At 38.7% G+C, this 17,270-nt stretch overlaps 1 protein-coding gene across 1 annotated transcript in view; it reads right to left on the bottom strand.

Moving 5' to 3' along the window:
• The window catches only part of SLC26A8 (solute carrier family 26 member 8), a 107,172-nt gene that overhangs the window by 61,763 nt on the left and 28,139 nt on the right, over nt 1–17,270 (bottom strand). Inside the window, exons 5-7 of the mRNA XM_008693487.2 lie at nt 16,982–17,146; nt 16,139–16,288; nt 11,282–11,364 (exon numbers count right to left, since the gene is read on the bottom strand). Coding sequence (XP_008691709.1) covers nt 11,282–11,364; nt 16,139–16,288; nt 16,982–17,146 — 398 coding nt within the window. The remainder of the gene's footprint in view (nt 1–11,281; nt 11,365–16,138; nt 16,289–16,981; nt 17,147–17,270) is intronic.

Genomic DNA, 17,270 nt, shown 5'->3' with positions numbered 1-17,270 from the left:
TGGGCAGAAGATATGAACAGACACTTTTCCAATGAAGACATACAAATGCCTAACAGACACATGAAAAAATGTTCAAAATCATTAGCCATTGGGGAAATTCAAATCAAAACCACCTTGAGATACCACCTTACACCAGTTAGAAGGCAAAAATTGACAAGGCAGGAAACAACAAATGTTGGAGAGGATGTGGAGAAAGGGGATCCCTCTTACACTGTTGGTGCGAATGTAAGTTGGTACAGCCACTTTGGAAAACAGTGTGGAGGTCCCTTAAAAAGTTAAAAATTGAGCTACCCTATGATCCAGCCATTGCACTACTGGGTATTTACCCCAAAGATACAGACGTAGTGAAGAGAAGGGCCATATGCACCCCAATGTTCATAGCAGCATTGTCCACAATAGCTAAATCGTGGAAGGAGCCGAGATGCCCTTCAACAGATGACTGGATTAAGAAGTTGTGGTCCATATATACAATGGAATATTACTCAGCCATCAGAAAGAACGATTACACATTTGCAGCAACATGGACGGGACTGGAGGAGATTATGCTAAGTGAAATAAGTCAAGCTGAGAACGACAATTATCATATAGTTTCACTCATTTATGGAACATAAGAAATAGGAAGATTGGTAGGAGAAGGAAGGGAAGAATGAAGGGGGTAAACAGAAGGGGGAATGAACCATGAGAGACTATGGACTCCGGAAAACAAACTGAGGGCTTCAGAGGGGAGAGGGGTGGGGGATTGGGATAGGCCGGTGATGGGTATTAAGAAGGGCACATATTGCATGGTGCGCTGGGTGTTATATGCAAATAATGAATCATGGAACATTGCATCAAAAACTGGGGATGTACTGTATGGTGACTAATATAAGAAAATAAAAATTATTGGGGCACCTGGGTGGCACAGCGGTTAAGCGTCTGCCTTCGGCTCAGGGTGTGATCCCGGTGTTATGGGTTCAAGCCCCACATCAGGCTCCTCCGCTATGAGCCTGCTTCTTCCTCTCCCACTCCCCCTGCTTGTGTTCCCTCTCTCACTGGCTGTCTCTTATCTCTGTCAAATAAATAAAAAAAATAATAAAATCTTTAAAAAAAGAGAGAAAAATTATTTAAAAAATAAAGAAGAAAAAAAGAGTGTGTTAATTTCCACAAATTTTGGAATTTTTGTTTTATTTTTGTTATTGATTTTTTTTTAAGATTTTATTTTTTCATTTGAGAGAGAGAGAGGGAGAGTGGCAGAGGGAGAAGCAGACTCCCTGCTGAGCTGGGAGCCCGATGTGGGACTCGATCCCAGGACACTGGGATCATGACCTGAGCGGAAGGCAGACGCTTAACCATCTTAGCCACCCGGGAGCCCCTTGTTATTGATTTCTAACTTCATCTCATTGTGGTCAGAGAAGATACTTTGTATGATATCTTTCTTTTAACATCTTTTGAGACATAACTCGTCACCTAACATGTGGTCCATCCTGGAAAATGTCCCGCGTGCACTTGAGAAGAATGTGTATGTTATTGTTGTTGAGTTGAGTGCTCTGGATTTGTGTGTGAGAGCTAGTTGTTCTATCATAATTGTTAAGTCCTGTCTCCTTACTTATCTTCTGCCTGGTTGTTTTATCCATTACAAAAGTGTGATAGTGAAGTCACCAACTGTTGTGGTAGAACTTTCTATTTCTCTCTTCAATTTTGTCCTTTTTTGCCTCATTTATTTTGATAGTTTGTCATTAGGTGTGTAAATGCTCATAAGTATTGTATCTTTTTGCTGTATTGGACCTTCTATAATATACAATGTCCTTCTTTGTCTCTTATAAACTTTTTAAATTTAAAGTCTATTTTGTCTGATATTGGAATACCCACTCCTGCTTTCTTTTGGTTACTATTAGCATGGAATATCTTTCCCCATTCTTTCACTTTTAATCTATTTGTGTCTTTGGATCTAAAGTGTGTCTCTTATAGACAGCATATAATTGGATCATGTGTTTTATCCCATCTGTCGATCTCTGTCTTTTGATTGGAGAGTTTGATCCATTTACATTTAAAGTAATTACTGGTAAGGAGGGACTTACTATTGTCATTTTGCTCTTTGTGTTCTATAAGCCTTATAGTTTTATGTCCTTCTTTTCCCATTACTATCTTCTTTTGTGTTTAGTTGATTTTTTTTGTAATGAAATGTTTAAATTCCTTTCTAATTGCCTTTTGTGTATTCTATAACTATTTTCTTTGTGGTTACCATGGGTATTGCATTTAACATCCATTAGTTTCAATTTATACCAGCTTAACTTTAATAACATACAAAATCTCTGTTCCTTTACAGCTCTCTCCCCACCCCTTTCGGTTATTGATGTCACAAAATTATACCCTTATACGTCATGTACATCGAGACAAAAACTAGTAATTCTTTTTTTAAGAATTTACTTATTTATTTGAGAGAGAGAGAGTGCAAGAGAGAGAGCACAAGCAGGGGGGAGGAGCAGAGGGAGAGGGAGAAGCAGACTCCCTACTGAGCAGGGAGCCTGATGCAGGGCTCAATCCCAGGACCCTAGGATCATTACCTGAGCTGAAGGCAGATGCTTAACTGACTGAGCCACCCAGGTGCCCCCAAACTAGTAATTCTTCTAAATGCATTGGTCTCTTAAATCATGTAAAAAATAAAATGTGGAATTACAAACCATTATTTACAATACTAGCTTTTATAGTTTTCCAATATTTACCTTTATTGAGATCTTTATTTCTTTATACAGCTGTAAGCTACTGTCTAGTGTCCTTTCATTTCACCCTGCAAAACTCCCTTGAGCATATCTTGCAGTGCAGGTCCAGTGGTAATAAACTCCCTCAGCTTTTGTTTATCTGGGAATGCTTTAATTTCTCCTTCACTTTTGAAGGAAAATTTTGCTGAATATAAGATTCTTGGTTGACAGTTTTTTGGTTTTGTTTTGTTTTGTTTTTCCTTTTAGCACTTTGAATATGTTGGCCCACTGCATTCTGGCTTCCAAAGTTTCTGATGAGAAATCTGTTCATTACTTTATTGATAAGCCCTTGTGTATGATGAGTCACTTCTCTTTTTGCTTCTAAGACTCTCTTTGTCTTTTGAAGTTTGATTATGTATCTAGATATGGGTCTCTTGAAGTTTCTTTTACTAGGAATTTGTTGGACTTAGATGTTTACATTTATGTCTTTCATCAAATTTGGGAAGTTTTCAGCCATTTTTTCTTCAAATATTGTTCCCATCCCTTTGTCTCTTCTCCTTCTGAGACTCCCGTGAAGTATATGTTGCTCTGCTTGATGGTGTCCCATAGGTCCCCAAAACTCTGTTCTCTTTTCTCTAATCTTTTTTCCTTCTGTTCCTCAGACTCAATAATTGCCATTATCTTATCTTCAAGTTCACTGATAAGTTCACTGATTCTTTCTTCTGACTGCACAAATCTGCTTTTGAATCCCTCTAGTGAATTTTGCTTTCAGTTATTGTACTTCTTAGCCCCATAACTTCTTTTTAGTTTCTTTTGAAGTTTTCTATCTCTTGATATTTCCATTTTGTTCATACATTGCTTTCTTGACTTTCTCCACATTTTCCTTTAGTTATTTTTTTAGTTCTTTATTGTTTTTAAGACCAGTGTTTAAAAGTCTTTGTCTAGTATATCTGCCATCAGGTCTTTTTCAGGACAATTGTTGTTGTTTCTTTTTTCTTTTGAATGAGCCATACTGCCTGCTCCTTTATCTGCCCTCAGATTTTTGTTAAACACTGTATATTTGAATCTAATAATGTGGTAACTCTGGAAATCAGATTCTCCCCTTTCCCAGGGTTTGCTGTTTTTTTGTCAGTGTTCTGTTGTTGTTGTTGTAGGCTGTTTTTATGCCAAGGATAAGCTTGATGTATAAACCTAAGGTTTTCTCAGGGCTTTTTTGAGCCTGTACCTTTCTTTGGCCATGTGTGGTTACTTTCTAATTTGTCCTGTGCATGCAGTTATTTTTTTTAATGTCCTAATCTTTAATGTATGACTTCCAAAAGGAGGTAAAAGAGAAAAATGAAGGAACAAAGGTGTACTAGCTCTTTAAATCCCTTGAAAGTCACTTTTGCCAGAGGATGAGGGACCTGAAACAATGGGAGCGAGGTGCAACAACAATGGCTGTTCACCTTTTTGTCTGCACCTCTGTGATCAGAAGCTGCAATCAGCAATCAGAGCAAAGAACCCCAATTTTTGGAGGACAGGGTCTTCTTTGCCCACGCTTGTTCCCACAAGCTGTGTGCAAGTTGCTCCAGGAACATCTGCACCACTGCCTGCCATAAGGCTGGGTATGGGGGATGGTAGCTGCCACTGTGCTAAGAGCTGAACTTTACTGAAATTAATTGCAATTTACCATCTACACCTTCCCCTGAAAGTGACAAGCCTTCAATAGGCTACAGAGTTCCAAAATAGTTATATCAGACAGATTCTGCCAGTGCAATTTTTGTCTAGGTGGGAAGAGAGATTCCTGGTGCTTCCTATTTCACCATCTCCCCAAAGCCTCTCTAAACTCCTGTTGTTTTGAGATTACCAGAACGTTGAGACTTGTCCATCTTGCTGGTCGTCATGGTCGTCTAATTCTATTAAGTCAATACATACAATTTCTACTAAGATCACATCATATAAAACATTGCCAATCTCATATAACCATGACTAGAACTTCTTCCCAGGTGTATCTTCCACCATATTGTTAACTAGGAAACTCTCCTTAAGACAATAAACTTTCTTCTTTGACAGTATTACTATCAGATTGATGATCAGAGAATTAAAGATTATCCTGATTCTTGTAGGAATGGATGCTTGTCTGTTTGTGTATGGGTTTAGGAATTTCACTCTGTTGTCCAGAGTACCCAAGTCAGCTTCTGTGTGGTCAATTTTAGGCTGACTTCTTAGGAGTCAGAGACTGTGTTTTTGGTTCCCTTCATATGCATGCATCATTGAGTACCACTCATAAATAATTGGTAATTTATTTTTAATGTGGAAAATTTCCAAATATTTACAGAAGAAGAAAGGGTGGTATAGTGAGCACATGTGTACCCATCACTCACATTCAACACTTAACAAATTATAATCAATCTTATTTCATTTGTACTCCTACCCACCGCCCACTTCAAGATTGTTGAAGAAAATACCAGGCATTATATAGTTTTAATTGTAAACATTTTAGTGTACCTATCTAAAAGATATACACCAAAAGATTATTACCAATTGATCAATATTATCAAATACACAACTAATGTTAAACTTTCCCAAATGTCTCATAAACATATATTTTATAGTTTGTTCAAATTAGAAGCCAAATAAGGCCTGTATGTTATAAGTGGTTGTTATGTTTCTTAAATCTCTTTTAAGCTGTAGGTTCCTGCTTTATATTTTTGTTTTTCTTCCCTGCAACAAAAGCTGTTGTTGTTGTTGTTGCTGTTGTTGTTGTTAAAGAAACCTGGACATTGGTCCTTTCACCAAAAGGTTTCGCTGATTGCATCCGTACATTATCATTTAACACATTCCTCTCTTGTATTTCTTGTAAATGGGTAGTTAGCCCTTCAGGTTTGGTCAGATATAGGATAGGTTTTTGGGCAAAAATAGTTCATAGGTGGTGGTGCATACTTCTGTCAGGAGGCACACAATGTCTAATTCTCTTTTTTAAAAACAATAGCTAGAGGCACCTGGGTGGCTCATTTGGTGACGCGTCTACCTTCTGCTCAGGTCATGATCTCAGGGTCCTGGGATCAAGCCCTGCATTGGGCTCTGCACTCTGTGGGGAGTCTCCTTGGGGTTCTTTCCCTCTGTCCCTGCCCCCTGCTCACATTCATGTTCTCTTTCTAGAATAAATAAACACACCTTAAAAAAAAGACTGTTAATTTCTGTGGAAAATACCATTGGAATTTTGATAGAATTGCATTGAATTTGTATATTGCTTTAGATAGCATGAACATTTTAACAATATTAATTCTTCCAATCCATGAGGATGGAATATTTTTCCATTTATTTTGTCTTCTTCAATTTCTTTCATCAATGTCTTATAGTTTTCAGTGTATATGTCTTTCACCTCCTTGGTTAAATTTATTCTTATGTATTTTATTCTTTTTCATGCAATTGTAAATGGGATTGTTTTCTTAATTTCTCTTTCTGATAGTTCATTATTGTGTCTTTTTGTGATGTTAACAGATGATACACTAGTATCCCTTAATGGTGATATCCTTATTCTATAATTCCTTCTCCCTTAAATGGCTGTAATACTTCTATAAAGTGAAATGTCTTGTTATCAATGATTTGGATACCCCAAAGGTCAGTTCTTATAGGAAAGGCATGATAAACACTTAATTTGTTCTTTTTTATTTAATAATTTTCAAACTAACAAGTTGGTTCTACAGCATTTTGAGAGGGTGAAAAAATGAGTTTGCTGTTTGAGAATTTTTATATTCATAGATTTAAACATATTTTATGTGTTTGGCTAGTAAAAGCCTCAAAGTGATATATAGGTTCAATGCAATCTTTTTTTTTTTTTTAAGATTTTATTTATTTATGTGACAGAGAGACAGCCAGCGAGAGAGGGAACACAGCAGGGGAGAGGGAGAGGAAGAAGCAGGCTCATAGTGGAGGAGCCCGATGTGGGACTCGATCCCAAAATGCCAGGATCACGCCCTGAGCCGAAGGCAGACGCTTAACGACTGCGCTACCCAGGCGCCCCAGATTCAATGCAATCTTTATCAAAATTTCAATGACCCTTTTTGCAGAAATGGAAAAGCTGATTCTAAAATTTATATGGAATTGCAAGGGACCCTGAATAGCCAAAAATGACCCTGAAAAAGAAGAGTAAAGTTGGAGGGCTCAGGGTTCTCCATTTCAAAACTTACTGTAAAGCTATAGTAATTAAGATTGGTATACAGATCAATAGAATAGAATTGAGGGTTCAGAAATAAACTCAAACATTTATGGTTAACTGATTTTCACCAAGAGTGCTAAGACCACTCAATTGGGAAAGAACAGTCAGTCTCATCACCAAATAGTATGGAGGCGACTGGATATTCACATGCAAAAGAATGAAGTCAGAGCCCTATCTTACACCAACAACTCAAAATGGTTTAAAGGGTCAAATGTAAGACCTGAAACTATTTAGATTCTTAGAAGAAAACTTGGGGTAAATCTTCATGACCTTGGATTAGGCAATAGTTTCTTAAATGTAATACCAAAAGCTCAAATAACAAAAGAAAAAATAAATTGGACCTCATCAATATTAAAAATCTTTGTGCTTTCAAGGATCTGTTGAGAATGTGAAAAGACAACGCACAGCATAGGAGAAAATACTTGAAAATTGTATATCTGAGAAGGGTCTAGTATCCAGATTTCCTAAAACTCAACAACAAAAAGACAAATAACCCAATTAAAAATAGCCTAAGGACTTGAATAGATATTTCTCTGAAAAGATATACAAATGATCAGTAAGCACATGAGAAGATGCTCTCAACATCATTAGCTCTTAGGAAATACAAATGAAAGCCAGAATAATGTACCACCTCACACTTACTGAGAGGGTAATAACAACAATAATAACAAAAAATAACAAATGTGGTGTGCATAGGAAGAAATTGGAACTTTGTGCATTACTGGTGGGAAGATAAAAGGGTGCAGCTGCTGTAGAAAATAGTTTGGCAGCTTCTTAACAAGTTCAACATAGAATTACCATATGACCCAACAAATCTACTCCTAGGTATAAACTCAAAAGGAAAGAAAACAGGTACTCAAAAGAAAAACCTGCACATGAATGTTCATAGTAGCACTATTCATAATAATCAAAAGTTGGAAATAACCGAAATGTCTAGCAACCGTTGAATGGATTAACAAAAGGTGGTACATCCATGTAATGGAATATTATTCAGCCATAAATAGGAATGATCCATGGTACAATACAGATGAATCTTGAAAATATTATGCTAAGTGAAAGAAGCTAGAGTCAAAAGACCATATATTTTTTGATTCCATTGCAGACTAGGCAAATCCCTAGAGGTAGAAAGCAGATTAAGGGGCACCTGGCTGGCTCAGTCAGTAGAACATGTGACTCTTGATCTTGGGGCTGTGAGTTCAAGTCCCATGTGTGATGTGGAGTTTACTTATATTAAAAAGTTAAAATTAAGATAAAAGAAAGTAGATTAAGTGGTAGCCAAGGGCTGTGGAGGGGGACAAATGGAGCAGGGTTTCTTTTTGGGGGGTGATAAAATATTTTAAGATTAGATAGCAATGATGGTTATACAACTTTGAGAATATATTAAAATCAACTGAAGTGTACACTTTAAAATGGTGAATTTTATGGTATATGAATTATATATTAATAAAGCTGTTACTAAACCAAGATAGTAAGAGAATATTATAAGTAAATTTTTGCCAATATATTTGACAATTTAGATTAAATGGGCAAATTCTTTGAATCACCAAAATTGAATACTTTTTTGAGAAGAAATAGATAACCTGACTTATAGAGAATGTTTATGTAATTTAATAGTAGTTGTACTTAATAAATAGCCTATTAACAATTGAATTTGTAGTTAAGAACCTTCCCACAATGAAAACTTCAGGCCTAAATATCTTCACTGCTGAATTCTACCATTAAGAAATAAATAATGCCAGTTTTATAGAAACTCCTTCGGAAATTAAAGACAAGAGAATACATCCCAAATCCTTTTATAATGTCTACAATACTCTGACACTAAAGCCAGACACAGATATTACAAGAAAAGAAACTCTCAGGCCAATATCCTTTATATACATAAATGCAAAAATTCTTAACATTTTAGCAAATCAATATATAAAATGATAATAATATATCATTACCAAGTGAGGTTCGTCCGAGGAGGCAGTGTTCGTTTAACATTCAAAAATCAATCATGATATTAATAGACTTACAAAGGAAAGGAAATCTTCATGATTTGGGGGGCAGTATTGTTTTCCCATAGATCCATAGAATAAGCCTTCAAACTGAATTTGGAAGCGCACATATGCTTTGGTTTCTATAGCTCTAGGTTTACTTTCTAAGTAAAAAAAAAAAAAAAATCTTCACAATGTTTTAGATGAAGTTTGCTATTTGAAATGTTTATTCTTCTGATTATTTTTATCATTTCATCAAGACACAGATATAGGACTCAATAACTAACTTCCAAAGTTTGGTGTAAAACCCAAATTCAGTAAAATAAACGATGTGTTAAATGCCACTTGGGAAAATTATTTTAAAATAAATTTGGTGATATATTTATTTTTAAACCCTTATCTAATGAAATGTTATTAGTTTATGCATTTTCAATATTATTTTCCTTAGTGTAGGAAGCATCCCTTTTAGCACCTCAAAGTACTATCTCCTCTTGTCTTCCTAGTTCTCATCATTCTTATGTACGGGAATCTAAATTCCTATTTTTGAATATCTCTTCCTTCACCATCTAACTATGTCTGTTTTAGTTCTCTATTTATAATATACATAGAACTTACAAGCATGTTGGTGTTTTCCAGGTAATGAGCGAGATAGAAATATAACTGAATGCTCAAAGGCAGATATTTAACCTTTTGTTAAAGTTCCCCTTTTTGTACTTTTAAGAAGATAGAGAAAAATGTGGCTGTCCCGAAGAGGTATACAGTAAATGGACTTTATTGCCCAAATCTATGTTGGTAAGCCTTAAATATTTAGTATGCTAACACAAACTACTGTTTTCCTCTCTGCTGTTCTCTAACATTTCATTCTTTGTTAGTGTTTTAGATTACCAGGACACATGGACATAGAAAGAACTAACTTAAATTGTTCAATTTTTCTAATCTTTAGCAACCTCGGATAAACATATAATAAAAAGGGAAGTTCAAAGCAATACCTAAAATTAGATTTTTGAAATGCTTACCTATCTATACCCTGAATCTTTGGATGAAATAAGCAAATGTTGACCCCATGGTTTTTAAGTCATCAAGAGAACGATTATAGTCATAGATTTTGGAATTAAATAGAAACAGGTTCAAAAGTAGCTCTGCCCCTGACCAATGGCGTGGTGGCGGATAAGTTATTTATTTATTTATGATTTTATTTATGATTTTATTTATTTATTTGACAGAGAGAGACAGTGAGAGAGGGAACACAGGCAAGGGGAGTGGGAGACGGAGAAGCAGCTTCCCGCTGAGCAGGGAGCCCAATGTGGGGCTCGATCGCAGGACCCTGGGATCATGACCTGAGCCAGAGGCAGATGCTTAATGGCTGAGCCACCCAGGCACCCCTGGATAAGTAATTTAAATGGGTAAACCTTACTTTCTTCATCCATAAAAAGGAGTATTACTGTGAATTACAAATGAGATAAAATAATTATCATTAATCTCACTGTTGTTCTTTTTATTTTTTTCTGAGAGCAGAAAGTCAGTCTTATTTACCATTGCATTCCCTGGCACCTAGGCGGTCTCCTTATATATATTTTTTAATTGAACAGAATGGCAAATGATTTAGTCATCATTGAATTTCATGGAGAACTGGTAAGACACGTGACTAATCCAATCTGCTTTCATCAAAATAGGCTATGTTGTGTTCTCCCGGAGTGTGCCACTACCACTGACTCGGCAGTATCCCCGCACTGAACTGCGTAAGGAAATAAACAAAGCTCTTCAAGAGCCTGCCTGGGAGTCAAGGAACCGCCGTGCACTGCCTCTCCTAGCTAAAGCAGTATTCATCTGATTGCGGGTACCGGAACTAAAATTTCCTAACAGAATCAAGGGTGACCCATGGTCACTGGTAGGAATTATAATGTAAATTAATTCCCAGCCCTTAAGAACTCCCTATGCCAGACTATTTGAAGCTGGCTTTCTACTCGGACTAAGGAACTAACGCTCCTCCAGGACGCGGCTTCCCTTGAAGTGGGGGAAGGCAGAGGAACACTCGTCTCCTGAGCACGGAGCTCCAGGAGAGAGGCCAGGAAAAGAGGCATTTCTTGTTCCATCCTTGAGAGTTAGTCGGATAGGTACGGAGGCCGAGAAGGCCCGTGATGTACTGTGCAAAAACCGTGTGACTCTCTGAGACCCAGTGCATCCAACAGTTTACGTGTGTAAGGGGATGGGCTCAGAAGACCGTAAGAGGCTGACCAGAGAAACAAAGGGTTGTCCTAGCCGATCTTCTTTCACGACCCTCTGTATTCTAAAGTGAATTTAAGCCCATCACCCGTAGTTGTCTGTGGCTGGGCTGCTAGTAGAGAGTACCAATCAGGCTGTGTGGTCAGAGGCTAAGTGGAGGTAACAGGAAGGAAAAAGTAATCCCCAAAAGTGGCGTTACTGACCTATAAGGAATCATATCAATGAGCGTCCTGCTGGTTTCTGTGGCCATGCTTATCTTGTTTGCAAATGCAGTGAAGCCAAGAATCTGTAGGGGTTAAAAAAATGCATACGATCATCTAAAAATCATGAATTGCTTCCAGGAGCAGAGGTGCTTATAGCCTTGGCAAGACAGGGACTGAAATATATGACAGTCCCTAAGCATGAAAGTGGGAGAGAGAGCGGGGCCAGGTCAGTGGAGTAAGAAAGGCAGAAATCTTCCCTGACTCTTGGCTCCCTAAGGTCTTTTTATTTTATTTATTTATTTTTCAAGATTTATTTATTTGAGAGAGAGAGAGCGAGCACATCAGGGAAAGGGGCAGAGGGAGGGGGAGAGATTCTCAAGCAGATTCCCCACTGAGCACGGAGTCCCACTGAGGGCTCGATCCCAGGAGATTGTGACCTGAGCAGAAACCAAGAGACAGAAGCTTAACCTGGGGGCGCCTGGGTGGCACAGCGGTTAGGCGTCTGCCTTCGGCTCCGGGCGTGATCCCGGCGTTATGGGATCGAGCCCCACATCAGGCTCCTCCTCTATGAGCCTGCTTCTTCCTCTCCCACTCCACCTGCTTGTGTTCCCTCTCTCGCTGGCTGTCTCTATCTCTGTCAAATAAATAAGTAAAATCTTTAAAAAAAAAAAAAAAAGAAGCTTAACCGACTGAGTCACCCACATGCTCGTCCCTTAGCGCTTTTTAGCACTGTGGCCAGAATGAAAACCAACTTCAGCCTTGGTCTCTGACATAACAATGGGAACAAATGAATGTCTTCACCAACTGGGAACATCTAGACCAAATATAAACATGCTGTAAACGTTTTTAGATCTAGGGACACTGTGCCAATATAAATAAGCCTTAGGGAGCTTGTCGAAGTATACTGAGAATCATATTACTGACTAACCCTTCATAATAAATATGGAGCAGCATTTGATAGCACAAAGAAAAAGTCCTCAGCAAAGCAATGACTTGCCTTATTTATTTTTTTAAGATTTTATTTATTTATTTGCCAGAGAGAGAGAGACAGAGAGAGAGCGCAAGAAGGGTTAGCAGCAGGCAAAGGGAGAAGCAGGCTCCCCACTGAGCAGGGAGCCTGACATGGGACTCGATCCCAGGACCCTGGGATCATGACCTGAGCTGAAGACAGCCACTCAACTGACTGAGCCACCCAGGTGCCCCATGACTTGCTTTTTTATCTCCCTTTTATTTACTCCTAAAATAGCAAGTCTCCTTTCTATTTCAACTAGTGGCAAAATAGACAACCTAGCAGGTTTTACACCCTATTGGAGACCTCACACCAAAGCAAATTAAGCCAGGGACAAAAGAACTCAATGCCCAGGTCATAGAGCGCTGCTCTACCCCACTCTCCCTACTAGCACATAAATCTTTTCCCAGCCTCTGCTGAGAGTTCAGACACTGAGCAGAACAGCAATTGGTTTATCTGTGATGCTGTGATCTGATGAAGATCACTGGGAACCTTAAAGGTCAGAAAGGAAAGGAAAATCTGGATCATAGCTTGAGTCAGAGAAAAGTTTTTTTGTTATATAGTTAAGGGACAAGGAGTGCGGAACCTAGCCAAGGAACTCTTTTTCCAATATGAAGGTAATGCTGGCTCATAAAGGATCGTAGAGAAAATATGAAAAATTAAAAAGCAGAAATAAATCACCCAAAGACAACTATTTTGATACTTGTTTGGTGTTTGCTATACAACTTAAATAAACACATACACAGATACACAAATACTCATAAATATATATATAAATTATGAACATATAATACATATAATATCTTAGAGCCTTAGGATTCTTGAATTGTTTGTCAGTATCTTCTACCTGGATCCCAGATATTGCCTTGAAACTTTCCTCTACTATTTGACTCTATGTGTTAAGGACAGATTGGTGGGTATGTGCAGTTTCCTCCAGCACGTCTCAACAGTAGTGTCTTGGTGGGTGCTGTGAGAAGCTTTTTACACCCTGGGGCATAGGAATTCTCATCCTCCCTTTCCCATTTGCCTCACTGCCAGGGAAACATGAATGTTCTAAACGACGTCTCTAATCCATGCTACTAGGCAGACAGTGATCCTGATCCCTTGACTTGACATGTGTGTAAGGACTATATTGCAGGCCTTGATAACCTTTGAGTATAAATTAGTTCACAAAAAAGTTTAATGCCCAAACTGCAACAACTCTAAGACTCCACCAACTTTTATTCCTGGATCTCACTTTCCTCCCCCTTTTCACTCTGTGGTACACCCTAATTATTTATAGCACTCCCCAAAAGGAATGTCTTAACTGGGCTCACAAACCAATCTGTCAGCCACAGTCAATTCGGAATCCTCTATACTCTTACTTCTCGCCTTTTCTAATAACTCTGGTTAATGTTCACTGTCTTTGAGGTTGCTTAAAGGAATATCACTGTGATCCCTGCTGCTGATGTCTCTTAAAAGAGGGCTGATTTGCCACAATGTGGATGGACCTTAAGGGCAATATCCTAAGTGACAAAAGTCAGACAGAGAAAGACACATACTGTACACTGGCACTTACATGTGGAATCTAAAAGCAAAAACAAAACAGAACAGTCAGACTCAAAGAAACAGAGAGTAGAAAAGGGTTGCCAGGAGCTGGGGGTGGGGCAATGGGGAAACGTCGATAAAAATGTATGAACGTTCACGTTTAAGATGAATAAAGTCTGAGGATTTAATGTAACGCATGGTGACTATAGCTGATAACATTGCATCGTATAATTGAAATTTGCTAAGAGTAAACTTACAGCTTCTCTCTGTCTCTCTCTCTCACACACACACACACACACACACACACACACACAGATAAATACGTGAGGTGCTGCAAGTGTCAATCAACTACATGGGTGAATCCCTTCACGATGTGTATGCATATGGAATCACCATGATGTACACTTTATATGTCAATCACGCCTCAATAAAGCTGAAATTAAAGAAAGAGAGCATCAAGATCTGTGTCACAGATGCCATCTGCTGGTGACTCCAAAGCCTCGGCTTCCTAAGGTGTCAGAGCTGAGCTGGGTTCCGTGAAAAGGAGAGGTTCCCCTGATTCCACTCCCCAAACTCCATCTGCACATTGTCCCCTGGGCTCTAAGGCACCATTACTTATGTGATTTGCGAAGTCTTTGGTACAAGTAGTTTTTCAGTTTCTGGCCTTCATGAATTAATAGCTTTTCAACTACTCCAGGAAAGAAAGAATACACACCTTCACAAGAAGCGGACAACAGGGACAAGACAGAGCTTGGTCTCAATTTCCAAAGCAATTCTCATACTCTTTCAGTCGTGCAGAGTAGAGACCTGGATTATTTAGTATAGAACAGGTTATACTGTGGCAACATACAAATCATGAGACCGTAGTGTTCGTTTTCTGCCCACACACAGTCTCTCGTGGGTCAGTGTCTCTCCAGGACACTGACTTCTTTGCAAGCAGTGCCTCAGGGATCCAGGCTGATTCCACGGGGGGGCCCTATTATTTCCACATGCAGCCCTATGATTACCACAGCAGGGAGAGAGAGAACGTGGGGACTCCCATGCTTTCTCCTCTGCTTTGGCCCCAAAGTCACGTGGTCCTGCCTAACTACAGGGCAGCTGGGAAATACAGGGCAACACATGGACATTTGGTGAACTTCAAGCATCTCTGCCACAGAACACTTCGTAAGGGGAAATTAATTCTCATGGACACCCAAGCATTCAGCCATCCTAATAGGAGAAATGCTGACTTTAAAAGCCTGAGCTTTATTTATGAAAATGTCTTTATCATTGTAAAAATGTTAATCATAATGGCAAAAGAAAAGTTTTACCAATAGATTTTTTTAAAAGAAAGAAGAAATGTTATCGTTAAGATAGTGGTGAGCCCCAGCTCTGACTTATTAATGACGTGGATTAGGCAATCCACTGGACATTTCATCTCCCTCAATTTCCCTACTGTAGCAAAGTGAGAAGGAAAGGAGGCTGAATAACAGTATGATCACAACAAAATAGAAACGAGGGCGCCTGGCTGGCTCAGTTGGTAGTGCATGCGACTCTCGATCTCGGGGTTGTGAGTTCAAACCCCACATTAGGGGTAGAGATTACTTAAAAATAAAATCTTAAAAAAAAATAGGAACAACATTCTACATAGAAGAAGACGGAAATTCACCAACACTGTGCATAGGCCTAGGCCTGTCATGCATATTTGAAGGAAGTAAACAGTGAATAACTGAAAATCCAAAATTATCGATTGTAATTAACTTTGGAAGGTGCAGAAATTTCTTTTCTTCCATTTTTTTGTTCTTGTGTTTTTCAAAGTTGCTAGAATGAGGGGCACCTGTGTGGCTCAGTCAGTTAAGCGGCTGCCTTTGGCTCAGGTTATGATTCCAGAGTCCTGGGATCAAGCCCCACAGTGGGCTCCCTGCTCAGGGGGGAGTCTGCTTCTCCCTCTCCTTCTGCCCCTGCCTGTTCTCTCTCTGGCTCTCAAAAAAAAAAAAAATAAGTAAATAAATAAGTAAATAAATAAAGCTAGAGTGAGCTGCATTACTTCCATAAGGGGAAAAAACCCTATTTCTGAAATAGTATGAAAGAGGCAATAGAGAAAATACTTTAAAAATAAGCATGTTTTACAAATATAAGCTAGTATTTAAAATTAAATTTATTCCACTTTGTCACAATTCAACATTATGTTTTTTAAAAAAATCATTATTTTTATAGTCTCCTCTAATCTTTTCCCTTTCTAGGTTGCTGGCTTTTTAATTTAATTAATTATTATTATTATTTTTACAAAGTAGGCATTTCAAATGATCTTAACCATGAATTTGGGGCATCAAAACACCTACCAGAAAAATTTCCATGGGAAACTCGATCGGGTACCGATTGAAAGAAATTCTGATACATTTGTTGATTCTCAGAGCAACAATAGCAGTTAGAAATAGTAGGATGCTGGTAGAATTAGCTTTCGGGAGAGCTACACAGTAATTAACTATGTTCTGAAAGAAAACAAAATTACAAAGGCTTAGAAAGGGATGTGATAATTGCCTATATCTAGAAAATGACACACTCTAGATTAGTTCAAAAAGAAATCCCTAGGAAGTGTCTCTGGGCACAAAAGTCTTTATGAGCTCAGTGAAGGCAAATGGGAGGAGATATATATATATATATATATTTTTTTTTTTAAATTGAAAAACAGATATTAAAAGATAATAATGCCCAGTAAGAGAGAATACACTTTATATGTTTCAGCGTAATGGAAAGGACCCTACTCTTTACTAATTTTTCTAGACCATAGTTGTTCCTTAGCACGGCTCCTATACCATTCTTGCCTGAAGGGACTAGGTCGCATTTTATATTCTTTCGGTATTTTAAGATACCGAAGGTATCTTAGGTCTGCTATGAGGCATGCAATGGGAAGAATTATGATAGATAACAGTATTTTAAAAACCGAATTTTAACGTAAACCATGTTTGTTTCAAAGGACTGGGCAAAATGGTTACCGCAACTGAGAACGTGGTCCCACTGGCATGTGCAACTAACTAAGACCGTGAATCTAGAAGAGATGAAATTATTTCTAAGACCTTGTTGACCCAGCCGCCTGCGCAGCAGCCTCTCCATTCGGGTCCACTTCCTTTTGGAGGCAAGGGGAGCGGCACCTGTATCTCTGGGTGAGGGTAGGAATTACTCACATAGAAGAAGGAGATGGGACCAGCGTGGAAACTAATCATAATCCCGAAGATGCAAGTCAGCTGGGACAGAATGACGTGCAGCGCCGCGGCGGCCAGGTATGCGCTGATGGCAGCCTCCGGAAGGTACTTGGCGACGAAGCCAAAACCTAACAAGCCCATGGAGAGCTGGGGGAGGTTCAGATGGAAAAGAAAACCGGAGTGAGACAGAATGGCGGCAAACCAGCAAAGGCATCATCAGGCGCTCTCCGGGAGGTTTCCGACAAAAAAGGTCAGTCAGACCCCTTAACTC

The sequence above is a fragment of the Ursus maritimus genome, unplaced genomic scaffold (genome assembly GCF_017311325.1).
Source record: "Ursus maritimus isolate PB19 unplaced genomic scaffold, ASM1731132v1 scaffold_30, whole genome shotgun sequence".
Taxonomy (NCBI): Eukaryota; Metazoa; Chordata; class Mammalia; order Carnivora; family Ursidae; genus Ursus; species Ursus maritimus.
Note: the sequence above shows the minus strand (reverse complement) of the source record. Positions and strands in the feature narration are given on the sequence as shown.